The sequence below is a fragment of the Telopea speciosissima genome, chromosome 7 (assembly GCF_018873765.1).
Source record: "Telopea speciosissima isolate NSW1024214 ecotype Mountain lineage chromosome 7, Tspe_v1, whole genome shotgun sequence".
Lineage (NCBI taxonomy): Eukaryota > Viridiplantae > Streptophyta > Magnoliopsida > Proteales > Proteaceae > Telopea > Telopea speciosissima.
In genome coordinates this window covers 15,743,407-15,769,347 of record NC_057922.1, presented here as the reverse complement: position 1 = coordinate 15,769,347, position 25,941 = coordinate 15,743,407, and the positions used below count along the sequence as shown (strand labels likewise).

General features: G+C 38.3%; 3 protein-coding genes and 1 pseudogene across 6 annotated transcripts; 3 read left to right on the top strand and 1 right to left on the bottom strand.

Moving 5' to 3' along the window:
* The first annotated feature begins 681 nt into the window (after positions 1 to 681).
* On the top strand, positions 682 to 6,937 carry LOC122667018 (annotated as a pseudogene).
* A 3,019-nt stretch (positions 6,938 to 9,956) lies between these two features.
* LOC122667017 (cytochrome b5 domain-containing protein RLF-like) lies at positions 9,957 to 17,328 on the top strand. 3 transcript variants are annotated; one of them, XM_043863171.1, is made up of 7 exons: positions 9,957 to 9,992; positions 10,101 to 10,150; positions 11,946 to 12,088; positions 12,189 to 12,567; positions 14,134 to 14,268; positions 16,875 to 16,925; positions 17,182 to 17,328. In XM_043863171.1, exons 3-7 carry the CDS (start codon positions 12,056 to 12,058, stop codon positions 17,256 to 17,258), a joined length of 675 nt encoding a protein of 224 aa, XP_043719106.1. In that variant the 5' UTR covers positions 9,957 to 9,992; positions 10,101 to 10,150; positions 11,946 to 12,055; the 3' UTR covers positions 17,259 to 17,328. The 3 variants fall into 3 exon arrangements, with proteins under 3 accessions (XP_043719106.1, XP_043719103.1, XP_043719105.1); XM_043863168.1 differs by having other exon boundaries at positions 16,875 to 17,328; XM_043863170.1 differs by lacking the exon at positions 9,957 to 9,992 and having other exon boundaries at positions 10,135 to 10,154; positions 16,875 to 17,328.
* A 3,229-nt stretch (positions 17,329 to 20,557) lies between these two features.
* On the top strand, positions 20,558 to 21,043 carry LOC122667019. The gene has a single exon (XM_043863172.1). It carries the CDS (start codon positions 20,558 to 20,560, stop codon positions 20,885 to 20,887), a length of 330 nt encoding a protein of 109 aa, XP_043719107.1. The 3' UTR covers positions 20,888 to 21,043.
* A 401-nt stretch (positions 21,044 to 21,444) lies between these two features.
* LOC122667016 (chlorophyllide a oxygenase, chloroplastic-like) lies at positions 21,445 to 25,741 on the bottom strand. Of its 2 annotated transcripts, XM_043863166.1 has the most exons (9): positions 25,582 to 25,741; positions 25,219 to 25,455; positions 24,850 to 24,954; positions 24,189 to 24,467; positions 23,926 to 24,073; positions 23,584 to 23,768; positions 23,306 to 23,418; positions 22,732 to 23,026; positions 21,445 to 22,102 (listed from the first exon to the last, which is right to left on the bottom strand). In XM_043863166.1, the coding sequence occupies exons 1-8, from the start codon at positions 25,657 to 25,659 to the stop codon at positions 22,828 to 22,830; spliced, it is 1,344 nt and encodes a 447-aa protein (XP_043719101.1). In that variant the 5' UTR covers positions 25,660 to 25,741; the 3' UTR covers positions 21,445 to 22,102; positions 22,732 to 22,827. The 2 variants fall into 2 exon arrangements, with proteins under 2 accessions (XP_043719101.1, XP_043719102.1); XM_043863167.1 differs by lacking the exon at positions 22,732 to 23,026.
* Between the last annotated feature and the right edge of the window lie 200 nt (positions 25,742 to 25,941).

The following is a 25,941-nucleotide window of genomic DNA, read 5'->3' as shown; positions in this document are numbered from 1 at the left end:
GGATATTTTTTGTCTCCAATTATATTTTGAATGGTCCATATAAATCTACCACGGGATCAATCAGGATTGTAATACATTCAAATGAAGGGTATTTGGTAAGGGCATCAGTTGCATAATTATCGAACTAAAAATCGCTCTATCGTCCTTCAAGATTATCAAAATTTCATGACACACTTAAAAAGATGGCCCATCCAGTTGATCAGGTTAATTTGGGGGTGAACCGGTCGGTTTTGGTCAGGCAAACCATAGGCAACCATCTTATCCGAGCCGAAACCGATAGATAGTCAATCCTACTACCTTAGGCCGAGACCTAAACTTGTAATCGGTCTGGGTCAATCAGTCCAGAAGTGTGATCAAGACACACAGATCAACCAATAATTGAGGGAGAAAACGAGAAATGAACCAAAACTAGGCCATTAATTTGGGCGCTTTAATGGTTGGGTTGGGTTGTAGTCGGGTTTTATCGGTTTAATCAGTTGGTAATTGGGTTGACCATCAGTCTGATCAGACCAGATCAGGACCAACCAAGTACTCAAACTAGGAATGTCGTTATATTAGGGTTCTCGGTTTCTTTGGGAACTCGTTTATGTTCTTGTAACTCAACCAATATTCAGAAAGATTGTCTTGTCTTTTTGTCTATTTTGTATTTTGATGTCAGAATGCCATTCGAGGAAGTGAAGTTCCATGAGAAACAAAGGGTATAAGCAGAGATTCCTGCGATTCCAATCTTGCGGACGGCTGGTGCCACTTTGGAACTCCCATGAGTGTGCAAACACTGTAAAAGTATAAGAGAGGTGCCATTGATATTTTGGTTCGCTTGGTGGCATAAATGTTTGGGATTTCGTACGGTGAGCTCTTCCTCATTGTTGGAGCGGCCGCTGCTCTAATCGGTGGGTCTCTCTCTATTTATTCAATCTTTCTTCAGTTTAATCAGCGGTCACTCTCCGATCCAATTTAGAGCATTTCATTTCACGTCTCTATTTTATTTCTAATGTTTTTCCTGAACCTCTTTTATCCAGTTCTGTTTCTGGATTTCTGTTCCTTCGTATTCATTTCCCGAGGAGTGAATTCGATTTTATTTTCCCGTTGATTTTAGGTCCCAAGGATCTCCCAATAATCGCTAGAACAGCAGGAAGGTTAGCTGGCAGAGCAATCGGATACGTTCAACTTGCTCGTGGGCAGCTTGAAAATGTTCTACAGGAGTCTCAAGCTAGCCAGGTATTGCTTTTGTTTTTGAATTAGCAAGTACGATAATTTTGGGCTAAGCAGGCTGAAACTGTCACTGAACAATTCCAGTGGGTCCTTAAATTAACGGAATCGACATTAATAAAAGAATTTCTGCAAACCTGGGATTATAATGTTGGGTATTCCCACTGCCTACCTGAGAGGAATCAATTGTTTACTCCAAATTTTATGTTGTATGGGCCAGCCTCTGTTTGAGAAAGTTGAGTGAAAGCGCAATGACATGGTATCTCATGCTCTCGGCACAGATGCAAACCCCTTATTCAAATATCATCCTTTGGCAGTTTAGCCATAGCACGGCCCTGGGGGCCTTTCCTCTCAATGAACAATCATGCACTAGTGGCATCTTCTACAATGCTGGGTTCTTCTGTCCTTCGTTTTATAATGTCCTAATGTCTCTTTTACATGATAAATTTTGACTATGTTTTAGAGGACCTTCATATCTCTGAAAATATAGCTATACATGTTCTTCTCTACCTTGTAGGTACACAAAGAACTCAAAGAAACAATGGAACAACTAGAAGCAATTCGTTATGAAATCTGAAGCATATCTATTATGAATCCGGGTCCATTGACTCGTAGGCTAATGGAAAATACAGAGCCTACTTCACTTGGCAGTGGTATTACCACTCTTTAGATGTCTGCAGTCCTATGTATTTCAATGATTCTCTTTTTTACTGCTGCTGCTTCTTTCACTGAAGTGCATTCTGCAAAGAACTTTGTTGGTCAAGTGTCTAAGTTTTCTATAAATTTACTGGTTACTAGGCGACGGTGTGTCTGAGAAGCTAGATGGAGAGAATAGGTCAACAAATACCATCTCAAAGGTTTTGGTTTGGAAACTCCTCATTATTAATTTCGTCATTTCTTTCTGTAGAAAATTTTCTGCCTTGTTTTATTGTATGCATCACTTCTCAGGATTATGGTTCAAAAACCTCAGTTTCAGCTGATCTTCACAGCCAAGCAACTATTTATGATAGATTAGCTGCGTCCCCAGCTCTAAGAACTGGCTCTTTTAATAGTGGTGGAGATGCTGAAAAGATTAATGATGAAGTTAAACATTTTAACATTCTTCCTGTCTCTGCTGAAAGCGCTGGTTTGCTACCAAGCCGCAAGGGCAATGACCTGTGTTATATCTTTTTACTATGTCATATTTCAGGCGTCATAATTGGTTGTGTTAAGTTATGTGCACGTATCACAGAGGTATTGTTGTCCAGTATCCTGCAGTACTCTATTGGAATTAGGCCTGTTGTTGTTGATCACGAAAGGGGGAGTGTCCCTATCGTGATGTGGTTATGTTTCCTTATTAGTTTGTAACTAGGATTGTACTCTGAGTAGGCTTCCTACTTAGAGTCTGTTAGTTGTTAGCTAGTAATATAAATACAGGAGGGAGGACTACGATAGAGCACTCCCTAAATCTCTCATGGTTCAGCATATCTTCTCTTCTTCTCCCATCGTTCTTCTTCTCTCCTCTCCTCTCTCCTCTCTCTTCACAATCGCAGGTACTGGTTCAGACTACGATAGAGCACCCTCTGAACCAGTCTTGAACATATATAGCAGTTGTAGACGCCAATTGTTGGGGTACAATGTCTTGTATTCCGTTACTTGCATAAGTGGACTGATTTTGAAGGGCCGTAGAAATTTTTTTAGGGCTATATGGGTATTTCGATAAATTACCTGTATATTTGTAGCAAGGGTTCTTTCTCTGTAATCAATCTGAGAGAGGTGTGAGGACGAGCGATTGTAACCTATTCTCAACTAATAGTGAAGCACATCTCATCTCACTGTGGACGTAGGCACTCTTGCCGAGCCACATAAATTCCTGTGTGTATTGTGTGATTGTTTGTCTGAGATTTCCTTTCTTTCTTGCATCATTATAGGTTTTGTTTTCTCAAGCACACCAATCATCAGCAACAATAGTAGACTAAAATCTTTGTGCAATATAAATTCAAACAGCAATGAACAAAATAAGTGGCAGAGAACACCAACTGCAATCCAAATTATCCTAGGAACAACTGCCAACAAAATCATGAGCCCTTCTCAAGGAAGTCAGGTAGTGAGTAGTAATCTTCACAAAGAATACAGATAAAAGTGCAGCATAGGTCACTGCGAACCATTGGTAAAAGTGCATCATAGGTTACTGCAGGCCAATATAAAAGTGCAATATTGGTTACTACGGACCACTGATAAAGGTATAGTATAGGTTACTGTGGACCACTGGTAGAAGTGCAATATAGGCTGCTGTGAACCAAGTAGGACCATTGGAGTTATCATCTGATAAAATTGCTGGGAACCAGAAGTAGGAATCTTGTTGCTGAATACCAAAAATATAACCATCTTTATAAGAAAATATTGTTGTTTGGGACACGAGCAGACGACAGAAACAAGTAAATAATAATCTTCATCTGATGATTAGAGAAGCTAACTATAATAATCTTCAAATACCAGATGATAATAACTATAATAATCTTCATATACCAGATGATAACTCCAATCTCCTCCTCACGTGTAGCAGTACTCATGGGCAAATAACACAGAGGATGTAATAAATGATAACCCACCATCATATGGCAGCAAAAACCAGCACCACAGAAAGAAAAAAAAAAACAATCAATTCCATTATCAAGAGCAGCCACAATAACATCAATAGCAGCAATGGATCAGATCAAAGTATATAAGGAACTCCAATGTAGGACAATGCAGAGTAATAAATTAACAACTCAAAACTAGAGAGCTTAATGTCTCCCAGATTTTGGTTTCGCTGAATAGTCTGCAATCAAATATAATCTGCAGACTTTTATACTTGTGGCTACAAAGTACCTCCCATTAATGATTCCTGTTCCTTTGTGATTGTTGAAGGTTTACTTCACAATGGACTGAGATTTACATGAGAGCCAAAGCCTACGACCATTTCTGGTATTCTGAGTTTTCTGTTGCATGCATATTGCTTGGTTCTGAAGAAGTAAAGTGAATTTTCATTTGTGTTTCCTCTTGTGTATATTTGCTTACTTGCCATAAATGTCCCAACAGATGATACAAAAGGATCAGATATTGTACTGGAGGCAATAATAGAAGCAGAGGTGGCTCACAATGCTAAGCACTTTTTTTCACAGCCTCAAAATCAGATACCAAGTGAATGAAAAGGTGACATTCTTTATCTATCTTCCTCATGACTTGCTTTGTTTTAGTGTTTCAACTTTCAATAGTAGTTTGTTTTTATGAAGCAATATATTTGGTCAGTTTCTAAAAGGAAAAGAAGAAATATTTAATGATATTTTTGGGAGACACCTCGTACAGCATGGCTTTTAAAATCAGACTTTAATGGTGATAAAAATAAATAAAAAACACCAGAACAACCCTCTTTTTCTGTTCGGTCAAAAGTGTCAAAACTTCCAGAAAACTAGCCAATACCAAAAAAAAATTGCTAAAATAAAAGGAAGTGACCTCTTTTTTGAACTGAGGTCCAGTTCTTTGGTTAAGAAGGCTACGTGGGGGAGTTTGTTTAAATGCAAGATCATGTGGAATCTTCATTTTAAATTCATTGTTATGCTAAAGAGCAAGAATAAAGCCCCAAACCCAAAAGCTGCTTAGATTGGTAGGTAAATTTGCTAATTTAAGAAGATGGACTATTCCTCTCCCAAAGAATAAATGAGCTTAAGAAAAATCTTAGATGAGATTTTAATTTGCTATTCATGACCAAAAATATAAAAAAAAATATTGATCAAAATTATCAAGACCATAACAAATCCCAAATACAATTTGGCCTTGCTTCCTCCTTTTGTAGAGTATCAATTTCCAATCTTGTTCATATGAAAGAACAATCAACAAGTGCAGGTGCTTTCTAATTACAAGTTTACAACAAACTTTTTAAAAGCAACTTTAAGCATAGGAAACACATGAAATGAATGAATCCTAATTCTAAAATCCTATCAACATGCTTCTTTATATAGGTTTAACTTTCTAAAATCTTTTACATACTAACATATACCTTTACAAGTACAGAAGCTCATTGGATACAACCTAATGTTAAAATTTGATTAAGTAATAATATTTTTGGACATGAGACAGGTAACCATAACTGAGATGGATGTCAATTGGTAACACTTGCCCCTCTGAGAAATTGGGGTTATGGATTTTTTTCTTCTTCTTTTTATTGGATAGATTGAAAGGTGTTATTTGAGCTGGTTTGCTTTTAAGGCTCATAAAACTGAACAGCAATTTCTTAGAGAGTGAAATAGAAATAGTGATGAAGTTTCACAAACATTTTGGGAAAAAAGTTATCTTGTTAGTTCATATGCATGGATGCTTGTATTGGTGGGAACACTTGTATGCATTAATGCATGTGCTGGTCGAAACATCATAGTAGTGTTGGTATCTGTATGTGCTTTAGCATACAAAATAGCATGTGCTTGCTTCTGTATCATTGCATCACCGTGGATATATGGTGTGAGGCTAAATCATGAACATATGGAAAGGCATATGCTCTTGCATCACTGCATTACTATGGGCATAGCTTGAGGCTAAATGTTATGTACTGCCTATGCATAGTCGCTTGTTAATTAGTTCTGGCATCTGGACCAGATCAAAACTTTCAGTTTGTTGGGTCTTCTCATTGTAAGTTTTTTTGGGAAGTCTGGATGCAATTCTGTGTCAGGTCATTTGCATGTTGTGTGCCTTCAGTTATAATTTGATGAGCATATATACTGTTTTTTCACTCTTGGTGGTATAACCTATGATTCAAATTAGCCAAGTCTGGATTTAAAATAGCTTTTAAGGTTTGCTGTGTATGGTTTCTCCATCGTTTGGAAAATACAATTTTGGCGTGTTGTTAGAGATTGATTTTAGGTTCGCATTTTGTTGGGATCTATCATCTGTGTATAATATAGGTTTCCAAATGGTAATTTGGACAGACTGTTGTAATTGGACCAGATTATTTTTAAACTCTAAGCACCTGTGATCGACAATGCTGGACAGCCTCTCTTCCTCCCCACTTCCTTCTCTTCTCTCTTTCCTTTTTCACACCTTCTCTTTCCTTCTTCTTCTCCCCTCTTTGGCCATGGTGGCATAGCTTCTGCAAGGCCAAGCTCACCTGTCGCCGTGGTGATTTCAACATGTTCTTGTTCTATCTGGGTGGACTTGGTTGTAATTAAAATGTCGGGCATTGTCCATGTTGCGTTGTGTATGCATATTGCATTCTGTTTTTAAGGACATCCATGTACTATGGCAGGTTCAGCATCTTTCTGTCAAACTGTGTATTCACATTTACAGGATCATAACGTAGTAAAATAGTAGTTACAATGTCATTACTACTATTAGCTTTCTAATCTTTATCATCCTCTGGATTGGATGTTTACGGATGAAGAACCACCTTCTTGATATTTGCCAGTTTTGCAGATTTCTTTCTTTGTCGTCCATCAACCTCTTCGAGAATGTTGTTACAAATGATTTTTCATTGGAGAGGCTACCCATTTCCGTATGCATCCATGCTGATAGGCCTGTGATTTCGATTTAAGCTGTTCATTGGAACTGATGGGGGAAGTGTTGTTGGGCTCATTGCTATTAAGGACGTCATAGTCATATCCGTCAAGTATGTCACACAATCTGCTGTATTTATTGGATTGAAATGCATCTTGGGTTTACATTGGTTTTTTTTTTTAATAGATGAGTTTTTTACCATTACACTGGCTTGGCCATTTCATTTTGGTGTTGATAGCTGCTGCACCAATTCGGCAATTCTGGAGCATTTCCAAAATTATTCTCTGCACCAACCATTCAGAGAAATGTAAATCTCGTGGATAGCGTAGATATTGCACAGGTACCTTCAACACTCCAGTGAGCTTCAGCAACGTTGTAGGTTAGAGTTGGATAGTTGACGATTGGGATTGTTCTCCAAAGATCTGATTACCCCCAATACATGTATTTTTGAGGTTAATGAAGGAAGCAGGTTTGAAATCAGCATACAGCCGTTCGTCATTGATGTGAGGAGAGGACATTGCTGCCCAGATCTTGCCTCAATGGACAATGTGACAAAGTGAGTTTTTCAGAAAAAATAAGGTTTCTGAGGAATATGATGTTTTTGCCATGGATGATTACTGAATCTGGCACTGGCACAAATGCAATACAGAGAATGCGAACCCAATACAATCTTTGCGAGTAAGAATACAAGATTGATGGAGATACTCCCTAGTTCCCCCAGTAGGTTATGCCATCTCACTGCAGAGCCATAAAACCTGAATTTCAGATTCGACTGGCACATTATTTTACAACCCCAAACTCTGGCGAGTTGAATGGTGGAAGTGTAAAAATTCTAACGAGTGCAATGATTTTCAGAATGACATTAAATTGGATGATGAGACCTTCAGTCTTGAAGGAAGTAAGCACTGTTACAAAGAGCCGAACTTGGTTGTAGGTAATGTTTGTATGATTTTTAATTTCTTTTTGTAGAGCCTAGTTATGAGTTCTTCAGCTTTTCAAGCACGAATTAAGCATGTGTTGGGTATAAATTCCTGGAATAGATTTTTTTGTTAAAATCCATTCTGGAATGAGAAGATAGAGAAAAATCAGGTTTCAGAATACGTTTGATACCTACAATCTATTTGATCATGCATACCAAACGCAGTCAAAGATTGAACATTTTGTTGTCTCATTCTTCATGATCAACATGAATCCTGTGAAGGCTTCCTGCACAAATCACAGAGGAAGGATTTCTTGTATGATCTAAATATCTGTCATGTGGTAGCTTTAATGGGGCCAAAATTTGTGATCAGGTACACCTCAAGGTCCTTTGCTCACATGAAATTTCAACCTAAATGGATTTAGTAGTGACAAATAGAGTTTTGAAAATTCAAGACTAGGAAAGTACAAAGTGGTGATTGGAATACTGGAGGCATGCATGGGCATATATGTTGATGCATGTCCATACACGGAAGAATATTTTATTGGATTAGGCTCTGTAAATTTGGTACATGCCTAATCCAAACTATGTATTCTCTACCCAATTTTTAGAATTGCCACAGTATCATTCCATGTGCCACAACATTATGGGTTATTGAGGAAGTCTTCCCTACATGGGTTGGGTAAATTTTATTTTTTTGGCCTAATACAAACTTTTGCATTGAACTTTTTTTAATTTTTGGGTAAGAACTTTGAAATTTTTTTGTGCTATTGCATAACATTTATTTATTTTACAATGAGGGATGATTTGATCACTTTAGTAGACTAAAAGTCCTTTAAATAGGTTATATCAAAATCGTAAGCATGTTTTAACCATATGGTTCACTATGTATGTGACTCTTCTCATTTTTTCAGAGGTCATTTTGTTTAACTACAATTAAAACTTTAAATAATTATAAGTCATTATATTTATGTGCAAGGATCCTCTCTAGTGAGTCGCTAGAGTAGTCTTGTGAGAGATAAAAGAGGGGGATATGGTTAAAACATATTGTAAACTATTAAATATATATTATTATAATTTATATATTATAAACTTTAAATGTCACCCATATTTTGTTATATAATATAGAAAATAAGTGATATCATATATTTTATTATAGTGTTATTTTATATAAAATTGATAATTTTCTCCTCGGTCCATTCCAGCCCATGCATCTCTTTTCCCCCTCCCCATGATCAGGGCCAATTAGGGTCAGCCCGGCCCAACCCTGAGGGAGGGTCAGAGTTGGATTTTTCAGGCCCAGAGTTAGGGTCGGGTTGGGCATGGGCCCAGCTAAGGGGACTCAGGGTTGGGCTAAGGTTTTATAAAGCCTGGCCCAACCCGACCCTCTTGTAGCCCTACTAAAAGGGAGAAGGAAAAAGATAGAGTTGGACTGTGAAACTTGTCTTAGTTGACTTTTCTTTGTTCAACTAGACTTGTTCGGGTATGCCAAACCAATGGAGGACATGGGAGGGGCACCTCATACTTTGTCAATAGGAGCAGAGGGACCACAGGACCTATATCTGCTCCATTTCTCCAAGTTCCTCTAATAGAAGGGGGCGAAAATGATCACCCTACCCTTGCCCGAAAACATTGCTTCGATGGGATCCACCCCCTCTATTCGAGGAACTTGGGGAAATAGAGCGGACAGGAAATGGAACAGATAAAAATATTGGATGACATATAACATCATCAAGACAAATATGAGAGAGAGGGACCTTTATCTGCTTCATTTCCCGAGTTCCTCGAATAGAGGAAGTGGAAATGACCATCTTACCCTTGTCTAAACACACTGCCCGGATGGGGTCTATCCCCCTCTATTATTGGAACTTGGGGAAGTGGAGCGGACAGCAAATGGAGCAGATAAAAATATGAGAGAATGAAAGAGAGATTTTCACACCGCTGGTGTGGGGATCATTATCCCTATTTTCTAAAATTCCTTTGGAATATCCAAATCCGGAAACAAGAGTCCAATTTCCGTCGCTATTTTTCAATTGTTCGGTTTGGACTTTGGGAAAGACCAACACAAAGTCGTTGGGAGGGAAAAAAAGAAAAATAAATTGTTACTCTTATTTTCTTTTCTTCCTGAATCATGCGATTCTGTATCCTTTCTTAAGCTTCTAGCTCCTTTAGCTCAGACAGTTAATTTTATCTCGATATCAAAACACCTATCCGACTTGTTCTTCTCCGTGGTTTCATTGTTTCACTGTTTCGATTAATCAAAGCCCTAGTTCGTGAATTTTTCGATTCGTTATTTTTTCTTTCTTTCCCCTCCCTCCGGCCTCATTTATTTATTTTAAGACAACGAACTCTCATCAAAGTAAAATTCTGTCTCTTTTGTTTTGATTAACTTTTTGTTTTGTATTTTTTTTTTGGTTCGCTGAAAAGAAATTTGTCCAGTATGTTGTCATACTTTTTGTGTTTGCAGGTTTTGAACTTGTTGGAGAAGACCAAAATTCACCTGCGCTTGAGAATCAAGTAGGTGTTAGTTGAACTCCTGTCCAATTAAATTAGTTTGAATTTTCTTATGTTCCTCCAGATTGTTTTCCTTCGTTGATTTTTATATGGTAAAAAAGTTGCTTTTTTATGTCTCTTGTTGTGTCAATGGATCCTGAAATTTATTTCACTTAACTGTTTTTCTCCTTTTTATGCTATCTTTTCTTGTTTTATGTATTAATGCCTATAAGCTTAATGTGTTGTCAAATATTGGCTTCTGTAATTGAACTATCAAGGTTGCCTGATAGTTTGAGCTATCATCCCCTCTAACCCCCTTTCGTTGGGCAATGTGGAAAAGGATGTTGTGCCCGGCACCCTTTTGGAAAGTAATTTTGTTGTTTTTTCGTGATTTTAATGTGTATAAACCACTGAGCAGATTCCCATAAGCACCATCTATTTGTTGTGCCCTTGAATTGTCAATCTGGGTTCAGCAATAAATTGGAAAGAAAAAACTTTTGTTTGCTAATTTGAAGGAAGCAGCCAAAATTCAATCAAAATAGTGGACTATGGCAAAAAGTCAGGGAATGGAGTAATTCAGGTATAAGATGTTTTCCATCTCAAAAATTTGGGACCGAAAGGGTAACCCTTTTTATTTATTCTATTGCAGTTTTCTATAGATTCTGAAAATTTAGCTTGACATGTGAGCAAGAGACCTAGGGGTCTACTTGTCTGCAAAATTTGGGTCCCACCCAATATGCCATGTGGTAGATTTTTGAGCCTACCAAATAAGTAGAACTTCTTATTCTTATTTTAATTTTAAAGAATGCATCTTTCCCTATGTAGAATTTCTTATTTGTAGTTTTAATTTAAAGGAGGCCTTTTTGTGTAATACAAGAAAGTTGATTCTTCTTTGTCGAAACATAAGTGGACTGATGTATAAAATAAAAAAAATGGTGCATCTTGTTGTAACCAAAGTGGTGAACTGAGAAGTTGTAACCTTCTTTTGATTGTCCCTTGTCTTAATCCAAAAAGTTCTTTAAGGCGGGTAAAAACGGATTTGCAAAATAACTTGAAAGTGTCTTAACATTGTCTTGCACGTTTTTTAAGTACATATGTGAAATGATAGGATTTTACTCTTGTTGAAAAAAGAAATGTTTTATATTAAAAGAGCAAAAAAGTAATGTTACAAATGCTTTTTCACCAACTTTGGTTACAAGAAGATTTTCCCTATAAAAAATGTTTCTCTTTAGTTATAAAAAGTAAAATAGCAAAATATTTAGGGTACATTTGGATCAATTCTAATTCTCAATTATGGCGAGTACTCAGAGTTGCAATTCTGGTTCCAATTCTCAGAATTGGAGAATTGCATTTGGATATACTATTTGCATCTCCAAATCCTCCCATCTCCTTTGGTTGATGACAAAACCCTATTTTAGACTTTAGCGCAGAATTGAGTTCTTGCCTCTCCAAAGTTGCTCTCTTGTGTGCCTTGTAATTGGAGAATTGGGCTGAAGGCCGAATCTCAATTGTAGCCTAATTAAGAATTGGCCTGTAGATTTGGGGCCAAGCATGTATGTCATGATACCAAATCTAATTCTTTGCTAGAATTGAGAATTAGAATCGATACCAAATTTACAATTAGAATGAGAAGACTGCATTCCGTCGTCTTCTTCTTCTTCCATTCTCTCTCCCTCCTCGGAGCTGTCGGACACAATGCCAGATTGCCAATAGGAATGATGTCAAATGGTTACTTTTTGGTAATTCTGTATTAAAAATTGCACACAAGTTGTATTTCTGTTTGATCATCCTTCTTTTTTTCCCCTTCCCTCAGTTTCAGATTGATACTACGGGCATATCATAACTAAGCAAACCTGTTAGTGAACAAGTTTTGGACTGGACATCTGAGATCAATATATAGAGCAGGAAAAGACTGCAATTTAAAGTGAGATGAGCAATAATGATGACTTCACCTTTTGTCAGGTAAGTTTACTACTTTTCTGATTTTTTTTTTTGCAGTTTAATTTTTTACTTGGACAAACTCAGCCTTATGACCTTTTTCTATTTCAAAATTTTCGTTTAGGTTGGTCCTCCGGTCAACCCAGACAATTGGGAACCTCAGGAAACTGTACCTAACATTGGTCGTATCACTCTAAAGGAGGGTTTCCCAAATGCAGCAAGTATTAATCAAATGGATGGTTTTTTAGAGAAAGAAAGTTCATTAAACAGTGCCACCAGTAACAAGCAGGAAACAGTTGGTTCTTTGTCTTTTAATGTTATTGATATGTCACCACCAAAAAAATTGAGTGAATCATCAAAACATGCTGGAGATTCGGGTAAAGTTTCACAGGGACAGAAGAGTGTTATCAAAAAGCCTGCAGCTCGCGCCAAGGTTCCTTTTGAGAAAGGATATAGCCCAATGGACTGGTTTAAGCTTACTCGGTCACATCCTGATCTTGCAGGTACTTCATGAACTATTCCCTTTGCCATAGATGTTATAGCGTTTAACTGTTTATCACTAAGCAGTTGCTCTTTGTTTCTGTCCTTGAATTGGTGCCGAATGTCTGCGTTACTTTAGTAGTTGATAGCATTGTTGTATAGAGTTTTTATGGTCCTTACCAAGTGTGGGGTACATCATGGCTGAATTGTCATGTGGGGTACATCATGGCTGATCTAATGACAGTTCTATAAAATTTTCCTTTAAGATTTAAAGGGATATGCCGATCACACAGTACTCTGGTTGCACCTCTCCTCTTCATTCACCTTATTTTAATCCTTTGGGCAACATCCTCATCTCTGCAACACCAAGTTTCCTTATCCACTTGTAAATATCTAACTTAATGTGGTAAAACTCCACCTAAGGAGAGAACCATCTTATTAGGGATCTTTTAAGATTATAGGATTTTAGGAAGAAAGAGCAACTGAATTTTTAGGAAAACCTGAAAAAGGAAATTCCAAAGTGAAAAGGGTCGCTAATATGAATGCAAATCAGTGAGTTATATTAGGAAATAACATATTTATTCAAGAAAAATTGTATAAGAGAGAGGAAACTCGCATAGTTGTCATGGTGTCTAGGTGACCAAAGAGTAAAAAAGTAAGGCGACACCAACTAGGTGACCAAGGCGTCTAAGGCGCCCAAGTCAACCAAGGCGTGACGACGCCTTGACAACTTCAGAGGAAAGTTACCAAGAGATATTGGGAGAGAGAATTTGGTGGCAGTGGTATGAGAAGAGATCGGTTCAGTGTCTGAGAGATTGATCGAGAAGGTAGAATAGGTGAGATTTTAAGAGATAGATTCCTAGTGGTTGTGGGTTCGAGTCCGTATCGGTAAGGTTGCATTGCGACCTAGCGGTCATGGGTCCATGTCCAGAAACAGCCTCTCCGCAAAGCGGGGTTAAGGCTGCATGCATTATGACCCTCCCTAGACCCTGCAATGGCGGGAGCCTTGTGCACTGGGTATGCCCTTTTTGTTATAAAGAGAGAGCTGCCTAAAAAAGAATGGCGTGACTTAGCATGAAGAGGAAAAGAGATAGGGGAAATGATTAGGGAAATTAAGATAGGTAGGGGAAGCGAAACAATGGAAAGATTTACTTTAATGGAGACAATTTACATTTGCATGGGCATGAGGATTGGACTAACTAATTGAAGGGAGTTTAGATTAATAAAAAAGTCTAAAAAAATGTTACCTTTCTAAAAAAATTAAGAGGTGAGAGAGTGAAGAGACACATATGTGAGAGAATAAGGAAGAGAACAAGGGAACTGCCATGTAGGACTGAGGATGGAAGGGAAGTGTGTCAACATGGATGTTAGAGAATAAAGGAAAGAACACATGTTGCTTTCATGGATTATAAATCTTGATTATTGACATCATTCCTTGAGTCCATTTGCGTTTTTCCATTTTGTGCTATTACACCTTTTACAGTTTTACATTCTTACTTGATTTGTCAAGGTCTCAGGTGGATTTCTTATGTTGTTTTTTTGATAACAGAAACTGTTCTTTACTGAGTTTCTTGGTTTTTTTGCTTCAGGATTAAAGGGACAGTCAAATAAAAGGCTTATTTCCATAGAAGAAGTTATACAACACCAAAAAGAAGGTTCTATTTGGACTGTGTTAAAAGGTCGTGTGTACAATATATCACCCTACATGAAGTTTCACCCTGGAGGTATAGACTTAATTTATTTTGTGTTCTATTTTAAGCAGTAATGATTGGGTTAGATTCTGCATTCTTCATCAAATATGTAAAAGTTTCTATGACAATGTTTCTGTTTTTTAGCTGATTCTTTTCTGTCGAAGTCAATCATATGAAGCCCATCCATAAACAATCCTTTTCTGGTTACGTATTGCAATTCTATTTTTCGGGTCCTGGTTATTAAAATTGCTGATTCGCCATTTATGTTCTTTTCACCTCCGAATAAAATGTAGTACTAGGGACTTTTTTTTTTTGAGGGGGAGGGGGGGGGGGGGCTGGAGGAAAAGGGTGGTGCTGAAAAGTTATGAGCTTTATTTGATAAAGCCAATGAGCAAACCCATTCGAAGAAAGGATCTGAAGTCAGGTGATAGGACAATTTTCAGAGCTACAATAACCGATAAGGTGATAACCATGAAAAATGTCACTCATGCCTCCTTGCAGAACAGTGTGTAGAGAAATGGTTGACAGACTTCATCCTACTTGCATGTGGCACACGAGAGGCTTGAGGTCCAGCTCTTTCTTTTCTGCTGGCAGCTGGTTTCTGAATCACATCAAAAGAATTAACTTTATTCTGGTGGCTGACCTCACAATGCAGGGCCTTTTACTTAGGGGAGTGGCTAATTTTCCATATACTCTTATGAAGAAATTGATCTGTTGTTTTTAGCTGCTTTCTTCAGGCAGAAAATGAGTTATGTGATTTCCGCCATTTCCACGTCTTAGGCTTTCTCTTTTGGGGAGTCCTAAATTCCAATCTAGATTTTTTACTCAAAGGAGAATGTTCGTTCCTTTCTCCCTGAGAAGAAAAGCCTACAAACCTGACACTCAAGGTATTCTTCCCTCCAACAAAGATCCTCCCAGATCTAATCCTATCACCTATGCACCTTATACTGGCGAGATGGAGAAACTTAGTAGATCATGGAGCCCAAGTCCCTAACCATCTTAACTAACCACTAACCTCATAATTATTTTTTTTTTAAATTATCATATTCCTTTGCTTTGGGATTCCGAAGGAAAGTTCCAGAGGCATTTGACTGGTGGGGTCTCGTTCTTTCCCTAATGTGACCTAATGCTCAAACCTACATTCTCATTGGAAACAGAAACAACCTTCAACTTGACAAGCTGGTCTTTTCGGGAATTCCTGGCTCCTGCAAAGAAGATTTCTGAGGTTTTCAAGGGAGTGAATGACCTTATCAAGGGCTAAAGGGGGTAACACAAGTGAGGGAGGTCTATTTTATCAAGGTCATCCTAAGGAGAAATAAATTCCTCTTCCAACCACCTTATTTCTTGGACATGCTTTCGGATACTGAATCCCATGATTCAGAAGAGATGACCAGGCAATCTGGATAGTTAAGAGGCCAACTGTTCATGATAGGTCCTAGTAATTGAGGATAGGAGTGGAAGACTACCTGCCAATCTAAAATTTAGTTATGATGCTTGTAATTTTGCCGAAGCATGTAAGAATGCTTCTCAAAGATGAGCAGAATTAGTCTCTGGCATTTAAAGAAGAATCTTCTGAATAGAGTCTATCATTTGTCATTTTTCTTTTATTAACTGTATTCAGTATCTTACTGTTTTCTTTCAATAGGTCAAAATATGTTTATTAGAAGGCATTGTTTCCTCCCTTTCATATTACACAGCAATAAGAACATAGAATCCTCCAAGGAGGAAATAAGGAGCAGGATGGGAGGCTTGGAACCCGTAGTTATTACAAAAGAAAGCAAAGATGGGAAGTAGAAATGGCAGAAGAAACAGAAATAGGGAAAACCTCCTAATTCAGATGGTTATGCTGGAATTACCCCCTAAACAGAAACTAGAAACAGCTGAAACAGGTTTCTGAATAATATCTGCTTATGTGAGAAATGAGTTTCTTAGTTATTATCGCCGTAACTATACACAATATATATATATATATATATATATAGCTAATCCAAGAAACTGATTCAGTATCTTTAACAACAATTCCCTTCTTAATGATATCTAAAACCAGTGAAGCCAATGTCTTTCAGGTCCATAAAAGGTACAAAAGAATTGTACATTACCTAATTGGATTGGATTGTATTAAACACCGAAGGTTGATAAGCTTTGTTTTCATCCAAAATCTGTCTCATCATTCTCTTTGTTTGGGCTTAATGTGTAGATTGCATAGCATCGTGGCACATATTCCTTTTGTTACTCAGGGACTACTTTGATGATCAGGGATCAACTTGAGTTTTTGTTCTAGCGATAATAAGGTGCATGGAAGGATGTGATTCAGGTGTGAAGTGCATCCCTTGATGAGTCACTGCCTTGCCCCTGTCTCTTCACTAACACACACCTCTGTTCTTGTCGACCCTTGTGGTTTGGCAGCTTTGTTTTAAGCAAACAAAATAGAAGTCTCTTGGTTTGACCATAGGAGCTTTCTATTGTTTAGCAAATAGTGCTTATCTATTGTCTTGCGCATACATTTTGTCATCTTGTATATTGGTTGTGCTATTGAACTTATCTTTGTTTCCTTGTTAGTTGAAAGGATTTTTTGCTGATTAATCATTAATGTTCATTTTGTGTAAAATTTTAATGCCTCTCATTTGGGTGTATGATAGGGGTTGATAAGCTAATGATGGCTGCTGGGAAAGATTGCACATCTTTGTTCAGTATCCTTTTCTCGCTTTACAAATTTTCGGTGATTATCTGCAGATCCTGGGGCCATCTGTTTGCTTTTATCCTTTGGATCCAATTTGTGGACCCCATTTGTGTTTGTGTTTTTTCTCTTTGTTCATTCGTTTGTGGCCATCTTGTTTACTTAATACTCCATGAAATGAAGCTCAATTTCATCATATCCTCTTTGCCCCTTTACTGTCACCCAGATTGATACGCATCCAAAATGTTATTCTTAATACCTTATTCCAGATAAGTACCATGCTTGGGTGAACGCTGAGTTCTTATTAGAGAAGTGTCTGGTAGGTACTCTAGATGACAGCAGATGATGGATCATGACAGTTCGATTATTTAGAAGTGGTTCTCTGCAACATCAATAATACTTAGCGAGATGAGTTATTTTTTCTCGCATACTGTGTATTTCTCTAACATGATAAAGCTGAAAAGCTCATAAGGGAATAAATCTGCTTCAAATGTTTGTAACATTTATCGATGCATATATACTCTGTATAGAACTGCAATACATTGTAATTTCGATGGTCCATTTACTTATGATATTTACCAGATCACATATAATATGTACCTCTGAGCATGACCGATGTCTATGGTATAATTCTGTTTGGTGGACTGTGTATGCCTTTGAGGTAGTATCCAACTCTTCTTTCTTTCTTTCTTTTTTGCCCTCGGGCTTGTATATTCTCCTCTTCTTTTCTTTGTAATATAATTTTTATTCATCCCAAAAAAAAAAAAAAAAAAAACCCCCATTTTCTCTTCACCCACAACCCACCATTTTTTATTTTTGGGGTACTATTGGATGGGAGTCTGGGAACAGCAAGTGCATACTCAGGGGGACAGATTATTGTCATGGGTGAAGAGAAAGTTTTTCTTTGGATTAATCTTTTCCATTGGTGCAATATCTCATTAATGCCCATGTCATTTAAATAGGGCTGTAAACAGATCGGATTCGACTCGGATAGTGCTATATCCGCATCCGCATCCGATTAGCTATCGGACGGATTCGGATAGTGCTAAACGGGTACGGATCGGATATTTTATCCGTTTACATGTAAATATAGCTTTTCGGATAGCTATAGTCTATCCGTATTTGCATCCGTTTAGCTTTCAAATGGATTCAGATAATGCTAAACGGATACGGACACAGATACGGAAACAGATTTCGGCTATTCATTTACTCCACTACATGTAAATCTTTTTGTTGCTTTTCATCCTTTTTTTATTAATGAAAAAAATTCCTTCTTAAAAAAAAGTGATAAAAAATAGTTAGATATGATATAAAAAGTAAAAGTGCAAGAGATCTCTACTTGGTCGCATGGTCTCTCCACAAGCGTCTGGGTTAATGGGTGAGTACGTCTGTGTATCTACCTAGGGGGTAGAGGTGTCATCTCACGGTGTCCTATGAGAGGGTGTAGGAAACACCACCAAGTAGAGATCTATTTCCCATTTATATATTTTATAAGAGTAAAAAATATCTTTAGGGAAGTAGTTTTCTGTCTGGGAGTGTGACCTACGCTAGCACTCTTATGTGTCTATCTCTCTCTTCCTCAAAACAAGGGGGCAGATGTGTCTTTTCATATGAGGAGTAGAGAGAGACTCATGTGAGTGTTGGTGTAGGTCACACTCCCAGAAAATTCTTTTTCCCATAGCTTTTTTTTTTTTTGATGAACTTTTTCCCATATATTTAAGTACCCACTGATCTAGTCTTTTGGAAAAACTATCGTCCTTACCAAGGCACATACACATTCGGAGTCTGGACGCCCACAGGCAATGAAATGAAGAATGTAAGACGGGTGGTTAACTTTTTACCATCTTTGGCCCCTTGTTGCTGGGATTGCAGTAGGGGGTGGGGTGGGGATGTATTTTTATCCGTTCCATTTCCTATACGCTTCATTTTTCTAAGTTCCTCTAATAGAAGGGGATGGACTCCACCTGGGCAGTATGTTCGAGTAGGGGTAGGATGGTCATTTTTGCCCTCTCTATGAGAAGAACTTGAGAAATGCACCTGCCCCGGAAATGGAGCAAATAAAGGTCCAGGTGGGATTCGGCTGCTCTCCAGTGCCCCCCCAAGCTGTACATTGTCTGGTGTGGCAGCTCGGGTCAACTCGTGGCTAGAGTGCTGATCAAACGGCAAGGATGGATGAAGCATACTTGAGAGAAATCCTTCTCTCCATTGCACGTGCACCATGCTCAGGTCTGCTTCATTCATCCTCGTCATTCGATTGACATCATGGCCCCGTGTGGACCCAAGCTGCCCCACCAAACGATGTGCAGCTCAAGGGTGTGCTGCAGAGGAGCCGGGATCTGGTGGAGTGGGGGTAGAGGAGCATGAGGGTGGAGTGGAGAATGGAGATGCAGAGGCTGGGGACAGAATCTGCTAGGGGCGGGGTTGCAGAGTATGGAATGAGGGCAGTAGTGTTGGCGGAGAAAGAAGGGATGATAAGTTGGAGATGACGTGGGATCCACTAGTTTTTTATATTTAAAAATGTAAAAAAAGAAGTTATAAGGTAATATTAGAAATAAAAAAAAAAAAATTTAATTTCCCTAAGTAATGTTGATCCGATATAGGTACCTTAAACATAATATGTGACATGTCGGGTACTTAAAAGTACAATTTCTGAAAGCATTACGTATCCTAATTCCTAAGTGTCAGTTACCCAAACTAAAATAAGTTACACGTGTAATATTTATATCAATTTTATAAATCAAAAGGATTTGATTGTAAAATAAAAAAATGTGTAATATTTATATTAATTTTCTAAATCAAAGGGATTTGATTGTAAAATAAAAAAATTAATTAATTACGTTTAAATATTTTAAATTAAGGGAAGCAGTTTTCTGTACGGGAGTGTGGTCTATCCCATGAGTCTATCTCTCTCTTCCTTAAAACAAGGTGGTAGAAGCGTCTTTTCATATGGGGAGGAGAGAGATAGACTCATGGGAGTGCTGGTGTAGGCCACACTCCCGGATAGAAATCTTTTTCCCTTTTAATTACAATCGATTACAAAAGTTTTTGTTTTAAGGAAAAGATATTGTTGCTTGGGCCACTAGAGGATGCACATGTGTGTTGATTAATGACAGAATGCATGAAAACATCATTTTGGACGAGATTTTCCTTTTCATATGGGCAGTGCAATACTTTCACACAGTCTACACAAGCTAATGCGGGCCACGCTATCAGCCACCAGCCACTAGGTAGCGTTCTTTTCCTTTTTTTTAATATTAATATAAATTTCTATTTGTTTCTCTTTATTTCCCTTCCAACCAAACGGAGCATATGAATCCGTAATGGCTTGGCTAGCCCAAACCTATCAGAACCGGACCATATAGAATTGGAAACCGATCTGGCCCCTTATCTTCCATGTAGGTTTTATACTGTCAAGCAGCCAAACAGGGTGGAGAACCGAACACCGAACAAATCTGTGTTAAGAAACCTCGAGAAACTGCAGGAGTCGATTAGCAAGTTCGAAACTTGGGAATCGCAGAAAAGAGAGAAGAAAGCAAAGAGCTACCAGTTTTGATCATTTGTCACGGCGATTATTTAAATCAAAACGAAGAACCCAAGACAGAGTAGAAAAAAAAATAATTCAGAAACAGAGAATTAGAAGCAGAGATGTTCTTCTTCTTCGTGGGTGGATTAGAGCAACAAGTCCGTCAGGTTCTCAAGACCGGTGTAGGTCGCTGTATCACCTGCGGTTCTCCAGCTGATCTGGTGGATTACGAGAAAGTTCTGAAGATTTTCTTTGTCCCTGTTTGGCGTTGGTCTGGTAAAGAGCCTCTAATGCACTGTAGAAACTGCAATCTCTTTTTCCCTGAGTCGGTATCCCTTCCTCCAACCTCTTCGTCTCCTTCCACGCTCTCTGATGTTCTTCGTTGTCACTCTTGTGCTCGTGTCGTCGATCCTGGTTTCATCTTCTGCCCTTATTGTGGTTCAGCTTTGTAATGTCCTTCTATGTCTCAGATGATAGGATCGAGCGGAAGAGAGGATGGTTTGCTTCTTTGTCTTCTTTTGGGGAGTTAGGGTTTCTTTTATATACAGGCGTTTCTATGTTCAGTAGTACGATCTTTCAATGAATAATAACGAAAATTTCATTGTTAATGAGAAGGGTTTTTGGTGTGTATCAATATATATGGCTTAAACTTCGAATGATTGAATTTTGTCCATTTCTGAGTGCAAGAGAGGAAAGTGATTGATGCTGTGATCTTTCAGTGATATAGTAAAGAAAATTTTGTTGATCCTGAGATGGGTTTTTGTTGTCTCAATCTCTATGTTCTACACCTCAAGAATTGAATTTGGCCTATACCTTAAGCTGAACACCTCATAACTAAACAATTTTTTCTATATTTGGCATTATAGCGTTTGCCCACTTGAATGTTCAACTGTGTCCGCAATTGAAAACCCTCCTTTGGATATAAACCATGATCATCAAATCATTACTAATAAGTTTACTCGATCTTTTGTATAGCTTTACCCACTTAAATTAAAAAGATCAAATAAAATATCAGAAGCAATTCAAAATGCACCGGTGTCCACAATTGAATTGCATGTGGTTATTGTCTTATTGATGTGGCATTGCCCTCAAAAAAGTAGAAATCCAATAACTGATATCCTTAATTTAATACAACAATAGCTTGATAAGAGATCAAACTACAAAGACCAGTTATAGGACAGGATTTGTGCATTTGTTGACCTGAATGGGCAGAACAAGCTCAAAAAAATGGGTTCAGCACTGTACACAAAAAAACAATAAAGATAGTGTACAGTTTTCTTTACAAGGCACTTGTACATGGGGATCATCTCTTCCATGCCTCTGAACCATCAACAGTTTCCGGAGGGTCTCAGCTACACTTATGAGAAATATGAGGGGTGGGTGGTGAACTCGATGAGTATTGCGTGACATTGGATTTGGATTTGCCGCATCTTGGTAAACTGCTGGTTTAGAGTTGAGAGCCAGTAAAGGATTTAATCCATTTCTTGGCTGATAATCTACTTGGTTTTGCTGAAAGGTAAACTTTTAGCTCCTCGTTCCACAGCATCTCTCCATAACCGGTATCTTACTCCTAGCTTGTCGTAGGATACAGGCCAGTTCCAGACATTTGCTCCTTTGATCATCCTGTCCTGCTGACCAAGTACCAGCCGTAGATCTTCATTCAGGACCTGCATCATATCCAGGATTTAGGCCCAAACACAACAAAAGATTGGTAATAAGAAATATAGGAAGGGAAGCATGTGAATATCTCAAGAACGTCTCCAAATTCTTAGAGGAACTATGATCCCTCCTCTGCGTACTTTGGCTTCTGTTTCTTGATACTAACTTATACTAACTTGCAAATTTATGATGATGAACAGACTCAATACATTAGTTAACAATGGCACAAGGACTAACATTTAGGTAGTGTGGCTATTTTTTTTCCCAGTTCTGGCTGGGATTTTCAGGGTGCTTGTCTGAAACACTATAACCAACAGTGTTAGTTTCATATCATCAAACGGTGTAACTAACCCTCCACAGTCCACACTATGTTCCTAGTGCAAAAAACTTATGGTCATCCAATCACTAGTTGTGGTGGGATCAGCAGCTCACCTGAATTGAGAGCACAAAGATCCCATCCATCTATTGTCTAAACTAACGTATGTATTTTCATGTGTATCATCTAAATTAGTAAACTGAAGTTTCATGTCTGACCTTTAAAGGGTTTACCAAAGTATAAAGTTAGTATACCTTATTCATGACATAAATGGTATATGGGTTTTTTATTTTCTGCTACTTTATGGAGTGAGATTCTAACCTTCTCAGCAAAATGTCTCCACAAGAGATACATGAATGGGACTTGCTTCAGAATAGGAGCGAAATCCAGAGACATTCTGTACAATAGTCTTGTTTTCTATCTTGATGAAGGCAAACACACATGAAGCTGGTGAAGATGTGTTGAACATTGCTGGGTATTTAGCCCCTCCAATTTTCCAGGCTTTGAGATCCCAATTGTTGAAAGCACCATACATGGTGGCCGGAACTCCATGTCTATTGGGTATGGGTCCCAGTAACCTTGAAGGCCAGATGCAGGAGTCAAGAATTTCACCAAGCTGAGAATTCAGAAAGGTTTGTAGTGTTAGTAGCATGAAGTTGTTCACTGCAGATTGAAATTCTAATTCAACAGGTAACTATGATCCCCATGGTCCTAATGTAATCGAATCTAAATTTACTGGATCAACTTCATGCCATGTTTGTCAGTAGATGATGTCTGTTACTGGTAACCACATAATTCATGGATACTTTTACTGTTTCATCAGGACTAATAATCCATAAAGCATGTTTTCTGATAATATCATTACAATTTTTAGAATGAAAGGTATACTGCAGACCTAGGCACACTCCATCCCTTGGCAAAGGTAGAAGTATGAGTGAAAGGGGCATGGGCAAGATCCAGGAGGTTATCGAGAAGGAGCCCATGTTCCACTGGCAGCTCAATGACAATCTACAAATCACAAGGAAGCACAAAACATTACCACCCAATAATAGAAGATACATCAGGAAAATGAGTCTGCACAACTTAATGACACAAGGAAACAGACAATCATCTCTGCTAACTTTGTATTTCGTATATAACAGTTATCTGACATCTAAATGCAGTGAAAATTACCTCTGCATGGATTTGAAATCCAGGAGGTGGTTCCAGAGAAGGGAGGTTGGCAGTTGGAGGATCACTACCAGGCCAAATCCAGATCATCCCTCCTTGCTCAAAGCAAGGTAGTGATCTTATCTTCACATTAAGTAATCGAGTTGATGGCATTTTCTCACATTTTCCATCCGTCGAGTATTCCCATCCTGAAGTTCATCCGGCCCAATTTACAAATTAAAACATGTATGTGTCTAACAATTATTCCTTCCTATGATCAATTGTACTCATGCATGTACCTATATATGTATTATTAACCATATCTGGAAAGTACATACCAAACTTTTTTCATCTAATCTTACTAACCATGGTAGGGACACTGAATGCGGCCTTCATTGACCGAGCCAAGATGAAGTGGACATGCTCTATGAGCACATGTATCCTGAACACAACCAGGACTCCCATCTTTCCCACGAAATACTACCCATGGCTCCTCGAAGCTCTCTATAGGAATCTGAAACAATAAGTGGAAAGGCAAAATGTTAGGAGGAATTCAGACAAATAGAGAGAATAAATACCTTGCTTATGTACTCATATGAAATTGCTATGCATTTTGGAAATTAACTTACCATGATATCATCTTTCAGATCAGTGGAGAAGGCCACTGGGTACCAGAAGTTCTTCAAATGAGGATTATATTGCTGAACAGGACCTGAAACATTCAGGCTCTTCCGCGGCAACTTGCCTTTCACTGTGTCAAGAGATGACGAGAAGGACGTGCTAGGAGTAAGGGAACTTCTGTCAGATTCAGTTGTACTCCTGTCTTGTAACAGCCTATCATTTACCAATTCTTCCATGTATGCTAGCTTATCAAGTGCATCAGAAACCTTGTCTTCAGATATGTGAACCTGGTACAGTCAGAAGCCAGAAGAAAAAATTGTTCATCTGGGAACAAGGTATGACACAGTTCTTGACCTTCTTTAATCAAATAGGACACCTATGGTATGGAGCCAAAGCAAGACCCTCTACTAACTAATCTAAGCCTATCAATCCCCTGCTTTGGGTAGACAATAAATTTATCCTGAACCAAGCCATTAATCCTGATTGATATCTTAGGTTGGATTCTGAGTCACATTCAATCCATGTAATATTTCCCATGATCAGAGGATCTTTTTAAATTTTTAATGTAACTAATCAATGGAACTGTCCACATTAAATGGGCTTTTAGTGAGAATGTGTTACTCATGGATGAATTTGTGTAAGAAGCCTATGTTCACCCCATCAACTGACCTGTTTGTGAGCCTGTGCCAGTTCTTCTTGCAGCACTGCAAGGTCTTTCTTCATGGCACCTATGGACTTGTAATCCCTTGCCAAGGGATTCAGAACTTCCACTACCTACAGCCACACAAACACAAACAGTAATGACCAACTAAACAATCAGAAAGAATCCATCCATTCTAAATTTAAAAACTTAAATTGAAAATCAAAACTCAATTATAACAATAAAACAAGAAAAACCCAATCAATCTGCAACCCCAAACCCAAAAACTAAAACCTTCAAGAACAAAATCAAATACAAACTGAAAAGGCCATTCAAGTATGAGGACAAACCCATCAACTTTCAACTTCAAACCCACCAAAAGATTGAAGAAAAATTACCTTTTCATGAAGGTGCATGATAGTAAGAAGATCTTGCCGAGCTCGCCAATCACAGTACTGAATATCAAACCTGGCCACCTCCAAAGCTTGATTCGCATCCAAGAATTTCCCTTTACACTGAGGAACTCTAGGCCTCGGATCCTCGACGTCGAACAGTGTACCCCAAGTGTTCTTCTTCTCCAAGAACCCTCCTTCCTCTCCAAATATAGCAAATACACCAAACCCTCGTCTGACTCCCTGAAACCCAACATCAATCTCTTCAGAGCTATTAACCCAAGTGAAACTTTCTGCTAAATTTAGTGGGTTTCTGATAAATTGAACAGATCAAATGATAAAAAAAAAAAAAAAGAGAGTTTAAATTACCTTCTTAGTGTTAACCTTAGAGGATCTACAGAGCGAGATTGGTAAAGATAGAGCTGCAGCTGTAGCAAAGGTGGTCATGGCGTTTGAAGCTGCAGAACAGGGGAGGAGCGAGAAAAATAGGGACAATCTTAGGGAGAGAATTTTATACTTTATTTTGGAGAATTGTTGATAAGAGGCTGGTGTTTTTTTTTCTTTTTTTTTTTGATGAAAACATAAGAGGCTGGTGTTGTGCACGATCTAGGTTTGCCTCCCACGGGTTGACACGTGGATAAGCGTGGACTGCTCAGCTGTATACGTGATTACGTGGCACTCCTTTCCCACATCCTTTGTGAAAACGAGGGTTCATTACCGTTTAGAGTA